The following is a 15403-nucleotide window of genomic DNA, read 5'->3' on the forward strand; positions in this document are numbered from 1 at the left end:
CATGAGTCCAGAGACGTTATATTCCTGTCAGGGTGAAAGGAAAGTCTAGTAGGTATAGATAATGCTGGATGACTGAAGAAATTGAGGGTTTGGTTAAGAAAAAGAAGGAAGCATATGTCAGGTATAGACAGGATAGATCGAGTGAATCCTTAGAAGAGTATAAAGGAAGTAGGAATATACTTAAGAGGGAAATCAGGAGGGCAAAAAGGGGACATGAGATAGCTTTGGCAAATAGAACTAAGGAGAATCCAAAGGGTTTTTACAAATACATGAAGGTTAAAAGGGTAATTAGGGAGAGAATATGGCACCTCAAAGATCAACAAGGTGGCCTTTGTGTGAAGCTGTAGGAGATGGGGGAGATACTGAACAAGTATTTTGCATTAGTGTTTACTGTGGAAAAGGACATGGTAGATATAGAATGTAGGGAAATAGACGGTGATAGCTTGAAAAATGTCCATATTACAGAGGAGGAAGTGCTGGATGTCTTGAAACGCATAAAAGGACCTGATCAGGTGTACTCTAGAACTCTGTGGGAAGCTAGGAAAGTGATTGCTAGGCACCCAGCTGAGATATTTGTATCATCGATAGTCACAGGTGATTGTCAGAAGAGTAGAGGTTGGCTAATGTGGTGCCACTGTTTACAAAAGGTGGTAAGGACACGCCAGGGAACTATAGACCGGTGAGCCTGACATTGGTGGTGGGCAAGTTGTTGGAGGTAATCTTGAGCAACAGGATTTACATATACTTGGAAAGGCAAGGACTGATTAGGGATAGTCAACATTGCTGTGTGCGTGGAAAATCATGTCTCACAAAACTGATTGAGTTTTTTGAAGAAGTAACAAAGAGGCTTGACGAGGGCAGAGTGGTAGACATGATCGATATGGATGTCAGTGAAGCATTTGACAAGGTTCCCCATGGGAGACTAGTTAGCAAGGTTAGATCTCATGGAATACAGGGAGAACTAGCCCTTTGGATACAGAACTGGCTCAAAGGTAGAAGACAGAGGGTGGTGGTGGAGGATTGTTTTTCAGACCGCAGGCCTGTGACAAGTGGAGAGCCACAAGGATTGGTGCTTGGCCGTTACTTTTCGTCATTCACATATATGATTTGGATGTGAACAAAGGAGGTATAGTTAGTAAGATTGCAGATGACACCAAAATTGGAAGTGCAGTGGACATCAAAGAAGGTTACTTCAGATTACAATGGGATCTTGAGCAGATGGGCGATTGAGCTGGGGAGTGGCAAATGAAATTTAATTTAGATAAATGTGAGGTGCTGCATTTTGCGAAAGCAAATCTTAGCAGGACTTATATACTTAATGGTAAGGTCCTATGGAGTGTTGCTGAACAAAAAGACCTTGGAGTGCAGGTTCGTAATTCCTTGAAAGTAGAGTCGCAGGTAAATAGGATAGTGAAGAAGGCATTTGGTACATTTTCCTTTATTGGTCAAAGTATTGAGTACAGAAGTTGGGAGGTCATTTGCAGCTGTACAGGACATTGGTTAGGCCACTTTTGGAATATTGCTTGCAATTCTGGTCTCCTACCTATCGGAAGGATGTTGTGAAACTTGAAAGGGTTCAGAAAAGATTTACAAGGATGTTGCCAGGGTTGGAGGATTTCAGATACAGGGAGAGGCTGAATAGGCTGGGGCTGTTTTCCCTGGAGTGTCAGAGGCTGAGGGACGACTTTATAGAGGTTTATAAAATCATGAGGGGCATGGATAGGATAGACAAAGTCTTTTTTTGGGGTGGGGGAGTCCAGATGTAGAGGGCATAAGTTTAGGATGAGAGAGGAAAGATATGAAAGAGACCTAAGGGGCAAGTTTTTCACGCAGAGGGTGTTATGTACATGGAATGAGCTGCCAGAGGAAATGGTGGAGGCTAATCCAATTGCAACATTTAAAATGCATCGAGATGGGTATATGAACAGGAAGCACTTGGAGGGATATGGGTCGGGTGCTGGCTGGTGGGACTAGATTGGGTTGGAATATCTAGTTGGCATGGATGAGTTGGACAAAGAGTCTGTTTCCGTGCTGTACATCTCTATGACTCTATGAATGTATTTATTATGAACTGACAATGTGACTAATATTAACAATTTAGAATTGTTTCTAACACAGGTGTTTTAGATTGAACATTTTAAATGATGATAAACATTACAAATAGCATATCAATGTTATAAAAATGCAATCTTTTTAAGTTTCATGTATTAAGTACCATTCTGTGCTGACCATAATGAGTGTTCATGTTGCAAAGTGGAGCACCTTCAGTCTTTTCGGCACCCAGAACTCAAAAAAACAGGTGTAGCATGATGCAGATTAAAAATACATTTTTTCTGTCTCCACAACAGTTTTAACCCAATCTCAGAATCTTAACCACAGCACTGTGATTTTGTCCCATTTTGTCTCTGAATGGATTAGTTTCATTCCGAGCTTGAAATTACACTGTGAAAATATTAGCACTCAAACACTGAGTCTGTTAACATGAAATTCCATTTTCTTCAATTTTATGGAGGAATTATGTTGTGTTTCTAAACACATTACCACTTTGATTTACAGCCGTGCTACTAACTGTACCACAACCTGTGGGTAGTTACGTGCTACAGATCCACGTTTACTATTAACTGGGCTGAGACTATTCTAGTTAATTTTACTGAAGGAACTTGTGGCCAGGAGATAAAGGAAATCTTTGTTCCATGCATGTCTGATTCAGAAGTGAGTGAAATCTTTTGAAATCAAAGTGATTATTTTTCAATTTGCTCATTTCCCAAAATGTACTAAAGAGTAAATCTTTTGTGTCTCCACCACCAAACAGAGCCTTCCACACAGAGCATGGATTAAAGAATCAAGCATGAAGATGAGCACACCTGATCTACACCATTTCTGGTTATTCAGACACAGAAATGAATCTCCAAAAAATTGAAAGCACAGCATATGAGGCACACTGACCCCTACACCTAATTTATGCATCCATTTTCTTGTCAAACATGGTCGTGGTGAGAAAAGAAACAGAAATTTCCTTTTACAAAATGTGGGATGTTTTAGTCATTTGACTGTTTTCCTTTTAAAGTCATCAAATTGAGCAGCATTCCATAGAAAACATCTACATAAATAATTATTATCACAAATTCCTTTCTTTAGCAATTATAAAATTGTAAAATCTGAGCAACATATTGAGCTATAATATTATTTGCGTAACACTATGTTCAAAAGAAAAGGTTGTCTTGAAAGAAAAAATATCATAGTAGAATTTCAAGACCAGCTTAAAGAATACATCATCTTTGTTTGATGATTACCTGTTGGGTACGGTTAGGAGAACTTATCAAAGGTGTAGTTCCAATCCCTGAGGCTGCATTGAGACTTCTCTCCCTTTCATCTTGGTAAATACGGTCCCTTTCTGCTTCTGGCAGGTTTAGAAAATTCTGCATTGCCCTCAAGTTGACTAGCAAAGATTGTGAGGCGGTCTTTGGGTCCTCTTCTTTTCTGAGAATTTCAGACAATAGACCCTGTGTAAAAGAATAAGCAGAAACAATATAGTATTCTTGTGAACTGATCTTGACCAGGAACTGGTAATTATTCTCTCACTGGTGTGCTGGAGTTTCAGCAAGAACCTTCAATGGCAATAAGAATACATTAATGCTCAATTAGTTTCGTTGAAAGAAAGCCACAATTGTAAGTCTGATGTTATAGCTGTCCTCTCTGGCAGTATACTGACATTCGTGACATAAACCAGAATATCGAAGATGACTACGTAGATCTTTAACAAAGCATATAGAGACAAAATCTACAATTGCACAATTGTGGACAGTTAGTAGGAAAGATATTGCAGAAATAGTGGGTGAACAATATTGTAGTCTATACAATCACAGGAGTGTCAGAGCCACAGTAAGGGTATAGTTTTCTTTAAGTTGAACTTTCAGTACATTTTTGGCTATTAATTTCTTTTTAATAATTTTGAAACAGTACAGCTACCTCAAGAAAGTATTTAAAAATTGAAATATATGCGAACAAGAAAATATTGGGAACAAACAAAAATAAAGTCATAAGAAGACAAAAATCGCACAGACCTTCTGCCTATGGAGCATTCGCTATGTAAATGTTAATGTGCATTTCGTTGCCATCTGTTAGCAGATGTTGTGCTAGCTGTAAAAATACCCACACATGAAAATGAATACAACTTATATCGGGTTAATATATATAAATGTTTGTAAACATCAGCTTTTCATGTTACACAAATCAGTTGTTCAGATTGATTCTAACACTGAAATAAATATATCTTGAGCTTTCTTTCTAGGAGAATGTTTGTATCATTTTGACTTCTATCAACACATCAACTTTATTCATGCACAGGTAACATATTGTTGCATACTGATGCCAAGCTAATGTTAGAATACACTTCAGTGACTCCTAAGCAGATGCCAAATAAACCATAGAGTACTGATTCTGCAAAAAAAAAAATTTGCTCCCTGCAGACCTGACTGCATAAAATGGCTGACTACTTTTAATGTTCACTTTGAAACAGTCATGTGCTTTTAGCCACTTTATAGATGGCTGCAGCTGCATGTATGACCATTATCAGACTTACAATAACAGAAAGGTAAAGCACAAAATTTAGAGCATTAATCTCAAGTTATTAAAAATATAATTCATACCCATTTGTTGCCTTGTCAATTTTAGTAATTTAAAAATGTATCAGTAGTGATTTCTTTGTGTATTCTGACTGATTTACAATTCGAGTAAAGACAGTGCATACAGTGCAATCAAATTTAAATTTAAGAAAAAGATTCTTCACAAATTCCAATACCAGATAAGTTGTACTCCATGTGTACCAAAATAGTTGCATGTTACCTACTCTCCCGCCTAAGGACAGAACCACCACTCGTTTCTCTAACTGCCGTGGTCTTGCATTTTCCTTTTCAGGGACTCAGAGGAGTTACCCATTTTTAATTTCAAGTTGTCTAACATCATCATTCTCTTTCTTCCACTTGGTCTACATCTTTCTAACCTTACTGCAATCATATACAAACATATAAATAGGTAATTACCTCCTTCAGCATCTCATTGCCTTAGAAAATAATTAATCCAACTTGTCTTTTTGTGAGGTTCACGAGCAAGCTTTCCTCCTTTACCACTGAGAACTCTCCCAATGCTGTTGTGTTTTCTCCAACTAATCCTCTACATCCTGTTCCAGAATAATGTTTTGTAACTTTCTAGGGTTTGCATATCACTTTTCTCATTGTCCACATTTCAACTTTGTACAAGACCCTCTAAACTATTGTTTGATCCTTCCTTCCTGAAGATCTCTTCTCAATCCAATGCTGAGTAATTTATGTTTGGAGACTAAATTCTTTGACATGGTCACGCTAGCTCTGATTCCTTTATGGCAGTAACCATCTTCTAAGAAGGGAGTCAGACCGGCAAGTATGAAATGATGGGAAGAGCAGAATAGTGAGTTGGAAGAATGCATAAAAGAAAGAATGGATAATTTCAATGAGAAAATAAAGAACAGACTGAAGGAAGCAGAGATAAGCAAACACAAAGAGAAATTAATAGAATTATCAATATTTTCTCAACAACCTGTTCAGAGACGTTATTCTCCACAGGTGGGACTTGAACCTAGGCCACCTGGCCCAAAGGTGGGGATGCTACCACTGCATCACAAGAACCTGCTGCAGAATTCTATACTTTTTACAGTACGTGAGGAATAAAGAACAGATGGAAAGAGCACATTGAAGACCTGTGAGTGTCTTGGTTGTGCATGCCACACTCTTACAATGCCTCTTCCACTGTCCACAGCTGCACTCGTATGGTTCCATTCCTATCTCTCCGATCTTAACCAGAGAATCACTTCCAATGGTTTTCACTTCTGCCTCTGGGGTCTTCAAAGATCTACCCTTGACTCCATCCTGTTATTTCATCCACATGCTGCAACTTGGCAACATCTTCCACAGTCATGTGTTAGTTTTCACATGTAGTCTGCTGACATCCACTTACTCTCACCATACCTCTCTCAACATCTCCAATGTTGCTAAATTATATAGACACCTTGCAGTGTGGAAACAGGCCATTTGGCCCAACAAGTGCACATCAACCCTCTGAGGAGTAATCCACCCAGACCCATTCCCCTACCCTATTGCTTTAGATTTACCCCTGACTAATGCACCTAACCTACACATTCCTGAACGCAATGGGCAATTTAGTACTGCCAATCCACCTGACCTACACATCTTTGGACTGTGGGAGAAAACCGGAGCACCCAGAGGAAACCCACTCAGACACAGGGAGAATGTGCAAACTCCACATAGACAGTTACCCGAGGTTGGAATCGAATCTGGATGCCTGGCACTGTGGGGGAGCAGTGCTAACAGCTGAGTCATCGTGTCGCCCATAAGACAATTATCAGACAATTTATCTGACATCCACTACTGGAAACACAGAAACTTCCTCCAATTAAAGACAGGGAAGACTGGAGCAATTGTTTTTGCGCCCTAATTCAAACTGTGTTCCCAGCTTCCAAATGCAGTCTTCTTCCTGGCAACAGTCTAAAATTGAGCTGGTTTATTATCGTAGTAACCACCTTCTAAGAGGGAGTCTTAGTATCAGATTCAAGGACAGCTTCTTCCCTACTCTTATTAGATTCCTGAATGGACCTCTCAAATTTTAAATTTAATGTTGAACTTGTTCTTTGTGCAGCTTCTCTGCAGCTGTAACATTGTATTCTTTGCTCTTTTCTATGACGCTAATATACTATTTTCTCCCTGTATTGCATGCAAAACAAAACTTTTCACTATAACTAGGTACATGTGACAATAATAAATCAAATCAAATCAACATTTGGCTCCAGACAAGCATTAGATCACATCTTCACACCATCTGCCTATTTCCACATCTGTAACAATATCCAATTTTGCCCGTGTTTCAGCTTTTGTTACCTGACCATAACAAGGCACTCTTGGCTGTCTTCCACATTTACCCTTGTCAAACTCAAGGCCATTTAAAGCGCTGCTGCATGGGTCTTAACATGTAGCAAGTCATGTTCCCTTATCTCACCATACTCACTGATCTACACTGGTTCCCACTCAAGCAATATTGTGATTTTAAAATTTTCATCTTTATTTTTGGTTTCCTCCATGGCCTTGACCCTCCCTGTCTCAGTAATCTCCAAGTCCACAACTATGTGAGATACTATGCTGCTGAATTTTGTTTTTATGTAGTTTTAATCATAATTATGTTACTATTGCTGGCCATGCTTCAATTGCCTCGATCTGGTCTTCCATTACTACATCCCTCCATCTCCCTAACACACTTGCCACATTTAAGGCACTTCTTAAAACCTACTTATTTGCCAAGCATTTGGTATAAGGTACTGACTTGGTGTCAAAGTTTAGGTTATGTTTTGGAACAATTCATTATGTTAAAGGTTCTATATGAGTACAAGTTGTTGTTCCTTTTTATTACAAAGATGGCAAGCTGAGAACTCAGGAATAAGAGATTTGTCAGGGTAATTCAGGAACTCTTGATCTTCTTCCACAAAATAAATGAAGCTAGGAAAAGTGAAGGGATTTGATGGAATCATGACAGAAATAATGAAACTACTTGTTGAAAAGGCAACAGAAGAATTGATTAACTTGTCTAAGGAGATATACAGTAATGGAGAATGGCTGGAATGTTTTATGAAAATCTCAATTATACCATGGGAGAAAAATGCAAACATGAGAAAAGATGTGAAAGCATCTTATCCGAGTTTTGATTTTATATGCACCCAAGCAATTGTTAAAAAAAAGCCTGGTAGGTAGATTAAAAGCTGAAGCAAATCATGACACTGGTTGTGATCAATTCAGATTCAGGAAGGGACATGAACGAAAGAGGATGTAGGAATGATGACTATGTTAAGGGAAAGAAGTATGGAATACCTGCAAGAGGTGTACACCTACTTTGTGGATTATGGGCATGTTTTTCATCAGATAAGCTGGCAAATAAATGAATACAAATTTCATTTTAAGAATTTAATATATGTTGTTCAATGTTTTAGCTAGTTCAACTTTTTGATGTGTATATTGAGCAAACTTATTAATTGTTCTTTATCAATTTAATGAATTATTGTTAAAGTCTGAACACAAAGAAACTTCTGCACTGATTTCCTACCACTTCCACTTTACAGTGGCAATATTATTGTCGGAATGTTTTCTAGAGGTACTATTTGGTAAATTGGTTGCGAGGAGTACATATTTAGGTAGTATTGTCACACAGACTTTATTCACTATAAAAGCTAAACATTTTATAATAAGCCTTGACAATATTATATTATTATGATCAGTGTATCAGTTCCAGACATTACTGTAAAATGGTAATAAACAAAACTTTTCAGATTATTATATGGTATGCTGTTCGAAACCATCACCATCTATTAGGTTCATCATTAACAAAAGTCCCAGGCAATATGCTCAAATACCTACTTTAACAAAATTTATTGACACATCTCAACTAAGCATTTCGTTCATTAAGACAGTTGTATTCTAAAAGTAAATCACAAGGTAATATCTAAGTGCTTATATAAATCAATGACTTTCCTATAAGGATAGGTGATTTCCATTTCACAATTTAAAACAAATTACTGAATAAATTGTTAACTTTGAACAATGTAATACTGTTAAACATACTTTAAAAATGTTGAAAGCACTCTTGGCCATTATTCCAAAATGATTTAGTGACCATATCCTAGTTAAAATAATGTCAATAGCTTAAAACTATGTGATGTAATTTGCAGAGTGTGGGATCAAAGGCAGGAGATATGCCGTTGAGGTGGGAAACTTCCTGACACAACAGACCTGACTTCATTATAATTGCTCTGCTGATGAAAATGTTGCCGTAGGGTAGAGGGGTTTAAGGAGGAATTGAGTCAGGCCCACAGAAGGTAACCATGGATATGGATGAATGTGAAGCAGAGTAGTTACAAACCCTCATCCCCCCATTCCAACACTACCTAAACCCCAATGCTTCCTCATACTCCCATGTTATTTCCATATTGTTATGCCCCTGATACCTCAATGAAACCTTTGTAACTACTCACTTAATATTCCCTCCAAACAGACCTCAGATTTGAGACGAATGAAGAATTTCTAGAAATCTAAAGAGCTCTCACTTATACACATCTGATATGTAGAAAATAAACTCTCATTTATGAAGACTAGGAGAAAGTGAGGACTGCAGATGCTGGAGTACCAGAGTTGAAAAATGTGGTGCTGGAAAAACACAGTAGGCCAGGCAGCATCTGAGGAGAAGGAGAATTGACATTTCGGACATAAGCCCTGAAGAAGGGCTTATGCCCGAAATGTTGATTCTCCTACTCCTCAGATGCTGCCTGGCCTGCTGTGTTTTTCCAGCACCACATTTTTCAACTCTCATTTATGAAGCCCAATTCCAATTTTTTAAATGCTTTAAGTAGTCAATCTCCTGAAAAAGCAAATAAGCTTCTATTCACTAAATGCATCAAAGACAGCTAATCCTTTTGCAGCCTCTTAAAATTCAATCAAAATGCAAATTAAACACTACCACTACTCAGAGAGACAAGTGGTTTGGAGCTTTTGAAACTTAATTAGGCATTCATAATGAGTTTAGCTGTGGTATCTGCCATGTCAACAATGAAGGTCAGCAATTGCAACTGCGAGATTTTTTTTTCATAGCTGAACCAGATGGCCTGTCAATAAATGCACTGTAACTGCAAATATTCACTTTTTAATTCTAAATGGCAGCTATAGCTTGTTTTACTCCATCTTGAAAGGCATGGATAATTAAATAACTTCAGACAATCACACTTAAATAGACTTCTTCCACAATTCATACGTGTTTATACCTCCTCCATAAATCAGTGATTTATGTACTACAGGTTAACGTCCCTAGAAAAGCAAAACTGAACTCAGAGCATTTTGAAAATGACCCTGTGGAATTTTGATTTACACATCACCTCTCCCCCATTAGCAAAAGTAATGATCATTCATTAATTCCCAAAGATAGGTCTTTGGCTCATTATGTGCTAATGCTGCATCCTGAGCCATTTCCTTGGCAGTATTTTGTGTTAGTGGTGGTTTGCCATAGCTTTCCACTGTCACAGGCAGGATGAGTAGGCATGTTCCGAATCTACCTCAGCCAGAATGGAAATCAAACTCTCTCTGCTGGTGTTATTCTGAACCATCCACTAGCCATTTGCTGGAAATGAGGTAGGACATCTGCATCTATGTCCCACTCGTCATTTTTGAAGGCCTCCAGAGTTGGTCCAAATTTGTGAAAATCCAGCCCCATGTCTCCAATTTTGGTTTACAGAGTTCCCTATCACAAGAACATACAGAGGAATAGACAGTTATACTTTTAAGTTAAATAACATTGAGCACAGAATGGGCAAAGAAAAATCAGAAACCCGTAATGTAAGGAAGTGTGAGACCATTTGATTTTTAAATTAAATAAAATTGAAAATTTAGTTAGCCTCAGCCAATCTAGGACATTCCCATTTCATATAAGCACAGCAAAAAGATCTGGGAGCTGGTCATCAGTGTAAGCTATCAATAACAGGAACTAACAAAAAAGTTCATTTTCCAAACAGTGAACAGAGGGTTGTTTTATCTATGGTTAGATTGATTGTGCCTATTATGAAGAAATGCACAAACGCCCAACATTGCTGTGAGCATATGGACAAGAGTCAATTGAAAAGGGAAGTGTTCATGTGTTGAAGGATAAACATGATCGAGCAGACATTCCCTGGGTATTTATTTCTCCATGGAAAGTCAAGGAATACCGAAATGTTAACTAACAGAGCTTTGTGCATTGCACCCGAGGGAGAAATTGGCCCACATCTCCTCAATCAGCTCTGGATGCATGAATTTTGGTTTGGAATAAGTTGTTTTTGTTATTTCACTAACCCTGGCAACATCAGTCTACCCAAGGATGAACAAAAAACACATATCATAAATTCTGAATTGAAATCATTTAAAAACAAATCAGAAAAACAAACTCTTTGCTGTGAGCTTTACATTAAAGCTTTCAAAAGGGGGAGGGGAAACAAATGCCTGACTTAAACAACCAGTTAGTTTGCTTCTCCCAGGTTACATGTGACTGGCAGCAGGGTCTGTGCTAACTTTTAGATGCACATTAAAGAGGTTTAATTCAAAATAGCTGAAAATCAAAAGCATGAAAAATTGTTAATTGTTTGAAGGATAAAATTTACTAAGCATGTACAGCATACCATTGCTATAATGCACTACTTGGAAACTATCCAAATAATGCGTTATAGTAAGGTGCATGTTTTAACAAGAATCAGTAGAACACTGTGAGGGAGGGCAGAGGATACCTAATAGCAGTATAATACCTCTCGTGTTTTCCAAATCCATTCCTGTCCATGCTTTTCATCCACTGTTTAGCAGCAATAATTTTTTTTTATATTAATTGTTATTCATTCCAGCCCATGTGTACCCTGCCCACAGACGGGTCCTTGGTTCATTATCTTCCAATGCTTCATTCTGAGCCATTTTGATGGCAGTGCTTTCATCAGTGGTGGTTTGCTATAGTGTTCCACTCTCAGGGGGAGGTCAAGGAGGAAAGTTGCAAGTCTACCTCAGGCAGAACTAGATTCATACTCACTCTGCTGATGTTATCCTGAACCAAACAAGAGCCACCGAGTCAACTAAGCAGTTTTCCACATTCAGCCGTGAATGGTGGTGGACAATTAAACAGCTCATTGAAGGAGGCAGCTCCACAAATATGAAAATGACCAAATAGATTGCAGCCATTCAAGAAGGCACCTCAGCGTCCACTTCTCAAGGGCAACTAGGGGTGGGCAATAAACACCCCTGCTAGTAATGTGCACATCCCATGAGTGAATAAGAAGAAAAATCCCAACTTCAATGATTAGTGCAAAAGATAAGGCTAAAGCATTTGCAACAATTTTCTGTCATAAGTAGATTGTCCATTTTAGCCTCCTCTGGTGCTGCCCAGAATCACAGATGCCAGTTTTCAGTCAACTCAATTCTACATGATATCAAGAAATGGCTGAAGGCACTGGTTATTGCAAAAGCTATGGGCCCTAATAATATTTCAGCAATAGTACTGAAGACTTGTGCTACAGAACTAGGCATGCCCCTAACTAATCTATTCCACGACAGCTACAACATTGGCATCTACCTGAACAATATCAAAGGTCACTAAGATATAATCCACAACAAAAATCAGGACAAATCCAACCTGGTCAGTTATCATCCCATCCACCTGTTCTGGATCATCAGTAAAATGACCTAAGGGGTCATCAACAGAAGAGCTATCCAGCAGCACTAGGTTTGCACTAACCTGCTCAATGACACTCAGTTTGGATTCTGCCTGTGCCAACCAGCCCCTCACCTCATGTCAGCCTTGGTTCAAACATGGACGGAGGGGAGGGGAGACTGACAGCCCTTGTCTGATTTGATTGAGCCTTATTTGACTGATTGCAATGTCAAGGAGCTCTAGCAAACCGAGAGTCAATGGGAATCAGACGGATAGCTCTCTTGGTTAGTGTCATACCAAGCACAGAAGAAAATGATTGTAGGTGCTGAATGTCAATCACCTCAGCTCCAGGGCATCTCTGTAAGAGTTCCTGAGGGTAGTGTCTTAGCACCAACTATTTTGAACTGTTTTACCAATGACCTTCCCTTCGTCATATGGTCAGAAATGGTGATGATTGCTCAATGTGCAGCATCATTCATGACAGTTCATGTCGATATAACCTTTTGGAAAATTGTACTGAATCTCAAGTCCCACTTCTCCTGGCTACAAAATGATTTAATAAAAGTCCGTAGAGTCCCCAATTTACCTCTCTGTTGGTATCAAGTTAACAGAAAACACTGACTAGGTACATGTAACTGAACAAAGCTACTATTTGTTACAAATGAGTAACCTTTAATCAGAAGTGAACAGCAATGAACTATCAATATATGGCTCTACTAGTTAAAAATCCAACTCCCTTTTAAAACCCCTACATACATTCAGACAGGAAAAATAAAACAAATCATTTTATGGATGGAGGAAAAAAAAGCTGGGAAAACACAGTTCGCTAGCACCAGCCCAAAGGGTTCGTGGAGATATTTCCTTTACTTGCCAGGAACTCCTGTCCTTCGGATATCCTTTTTCCAGGTTCTTTCATTGCATTGCTGAAGGCACTGGGTAATTGGTAGACTTACTACATAGTCTCTTTGTTAATGGTTAAAGACTATAGCTTACAGCATCTGGAACGACAAAAAACAGGAGCTGCTGGAGAAACCCAACAGGTCTGGCAGCATCTGTGAAGAGAAAACAGAACTAATGCTTCCGGTCCAGTGACCCTTCTTCAAAAGGAGCGCTATAGAATGGTTATGGGACTCAAGATATTAGCTCTGTTTTCTCTCCACAGATGCTACCAGACCTGCTGAGTTTATCCAGCAGCTTCTGTTTTTGTTTGGGTCAGATCTCCAACATCTGCAATTCTTTGCTTTATGTGAGTTTACAGCAATTGGTGGGAGAAGATCACTGGCTTCCTTCAGACTTCAGCTATTTTTACTGTAGAGAAACCTGCCCTTCTAGCAGTCTGAAGGTTTCACACTGTATCGTTCACACCTAGAAGCATTTAGCAAACCAGGAACCAATCAGAGCTATTATCAGGCTGACTACTTTTGCAATCCACAACTTGTCACAATTGCATAAACCATTTATTTACCTTCACATATGTACTTCGGTGTTAGGCCATCTACAAAGATTTTCCCCTGCTACTTGAACAAAGCAGCAGTCTCAACAACATCTGCACTGAGTTTCACTAAAAAGTGCAGCACTCCTTTCCATCGCTCTGATTTTTCAACAATTATTTTCCCTTTTTAGTCCATGATCAAAAATACAGAAGATGAACTGATGCAGTCTTTACAATGTCTATATGCAGCAAGACCTGCATTATGTCCAGGCTTGGGTCACAAGTGACAAGTAACATTCGTGCCAGGCCATGACCATATCCATAAAGAAAGATTACAACCACTGCCTCTTGACAATGACACTGCTGAATACTACACCATCCACATTGCTGGGGGTTACCCCCACTGAGCAGAAACTGAACCGAAGTATTCAGTATAAATACCGTGTCTATGACAGGTAAGAGGCTAGGAGTCCTGCAGCAAGGAACTCACCTCTTGACTCCCCAAAGCCTAGCAACAATCTACAAGGCACAGGTCAGGATGGAATAATCTCCACTTGCCTGGACAAGTGGAGCTCCACCAATATTCAAGAAGCATGATAAACCAATGCATTTCATTGCTACTACATCCACAAACCTTCACTCCCAATGCTCAGTAGCAGCAATATGTACTTCAGAAATTTACCAAGGCTCCTCAGACAACACCTATCAAATCAACGACCACTGCTATTTTGAAGGGCAAGTACAGCAGCTACATGGGAACACCCATGCAAGTTCCCCTCCAAGCTGTACCACAGTGTCACAGGATCAAATTCCTCACAACACCGAACAAACTGCAGCAGTTCAAGAGGGCAGCTCACCACCACCTTGTCAAGTACAACTAGGGATGGCAATAAAAGTGGGCCAGTGACGCCCATGTCCTCTGAAGGAATAAAATAAAGACACATCACTAAAGGTCCTACAATTGGTGAAAATTGAAATGCTGCCGTCAGTGTCTCTACGAGTAAAAGGTAAATGGGCATCTACATTACTCAGAAACATGAACATAACAAAGCAATCCAACACTATGTGCATCTTTGACCACTATCTGAGGGTCTGAATACCTATGTCTAGCATGACTACCAGAAAATAATGCCATAAAAGCACTGGTATACTGTCCATTTTAATATTTGATAGGAGAGTATTGCCTCTGTATGCAGTTGTAGCAAAATTCTGAACCATTTAAAAATATTGATCTTGCAATTTTGCTTACTATGTCTACAGCAGTCACCACTGATAGGATTTGTGAAGAAAAATGTTGCCAGTGTTTTTCAGCCCTGAATTTCTGATCATTGGGTGGGGTGTGCAATGAATGGGAAGTGGTTTCTTGGTTAAATTCTACAAACTGGAGTTTTTTTCTATTTGATATGGGGTGTTGGGAATCGAGCTCTGGAGAAGCACGGTGACCTCAAGGAACGTAATCTAAGCTCTCCCTGCCTGCCTGGGTAGAGGACATCCTATAGAGGGGCTCCTCCTCCACTGTGGTAGTCAGTTTTATAAATTCACGTTTAAAGTTGTGAGAGGGCAGCTTCATTTTGAGGCCCCTGTCCGTCACTTACTTTTTACTGAAACTGCACCTGCTACTTCGCTGGAAGGCCTCTGAGCATGCTCCATCTTTGAGAACCTGCCATTATCTTTACTAGGATGGAAAGCACTACGGCCAACAATGGATAGACCCCTTGAAAATCA

The 15403-nt window shown here is 39.2% G+C and overlaps 1 protein-coding gene across 6 annotated transcripts in view; it reads right to left on the minus strand.

Moving 5' to 3' along the window:
* The window catches only part of LOC140480614 (DNA-binding protein SATB1-like), a 129462-nt gene that overhangs the window by 62806 nt on the left and 51253 nt on the right, over nt 1-15403 (minus strand). For all 6 annotated transcript variants that reach the window (XM_072575723.1, XM_072575728.1, XM_072575724.1 and 3 more), the window contains one exon: nt 3294-3503. In XM_072575723.1, the coding sequence (XP_072431824.1) occupies nt 3294-3503 (210 nt within the window). The remainder of the gene's footprint in view (nt 1-3293; nt 3504-15403) is intronic.

This window comes from Chiloscyllium punctatum, chromosome 8, assembly GCF_047496795.1.
Source record: "Chiloscyllium punctatum isolate Juve2018m chromosome 8, sChiPun1.3, whole genome shotgun sequence".
Taxonomy (NCBI): domain Eukaryota; kingdom Metazoa; phylum Chordata; class Chondrichthyes; order Orectolobiformes; family Hemiscylliidae; genus Chiloscyllium; species Chiloscyllium punctatum.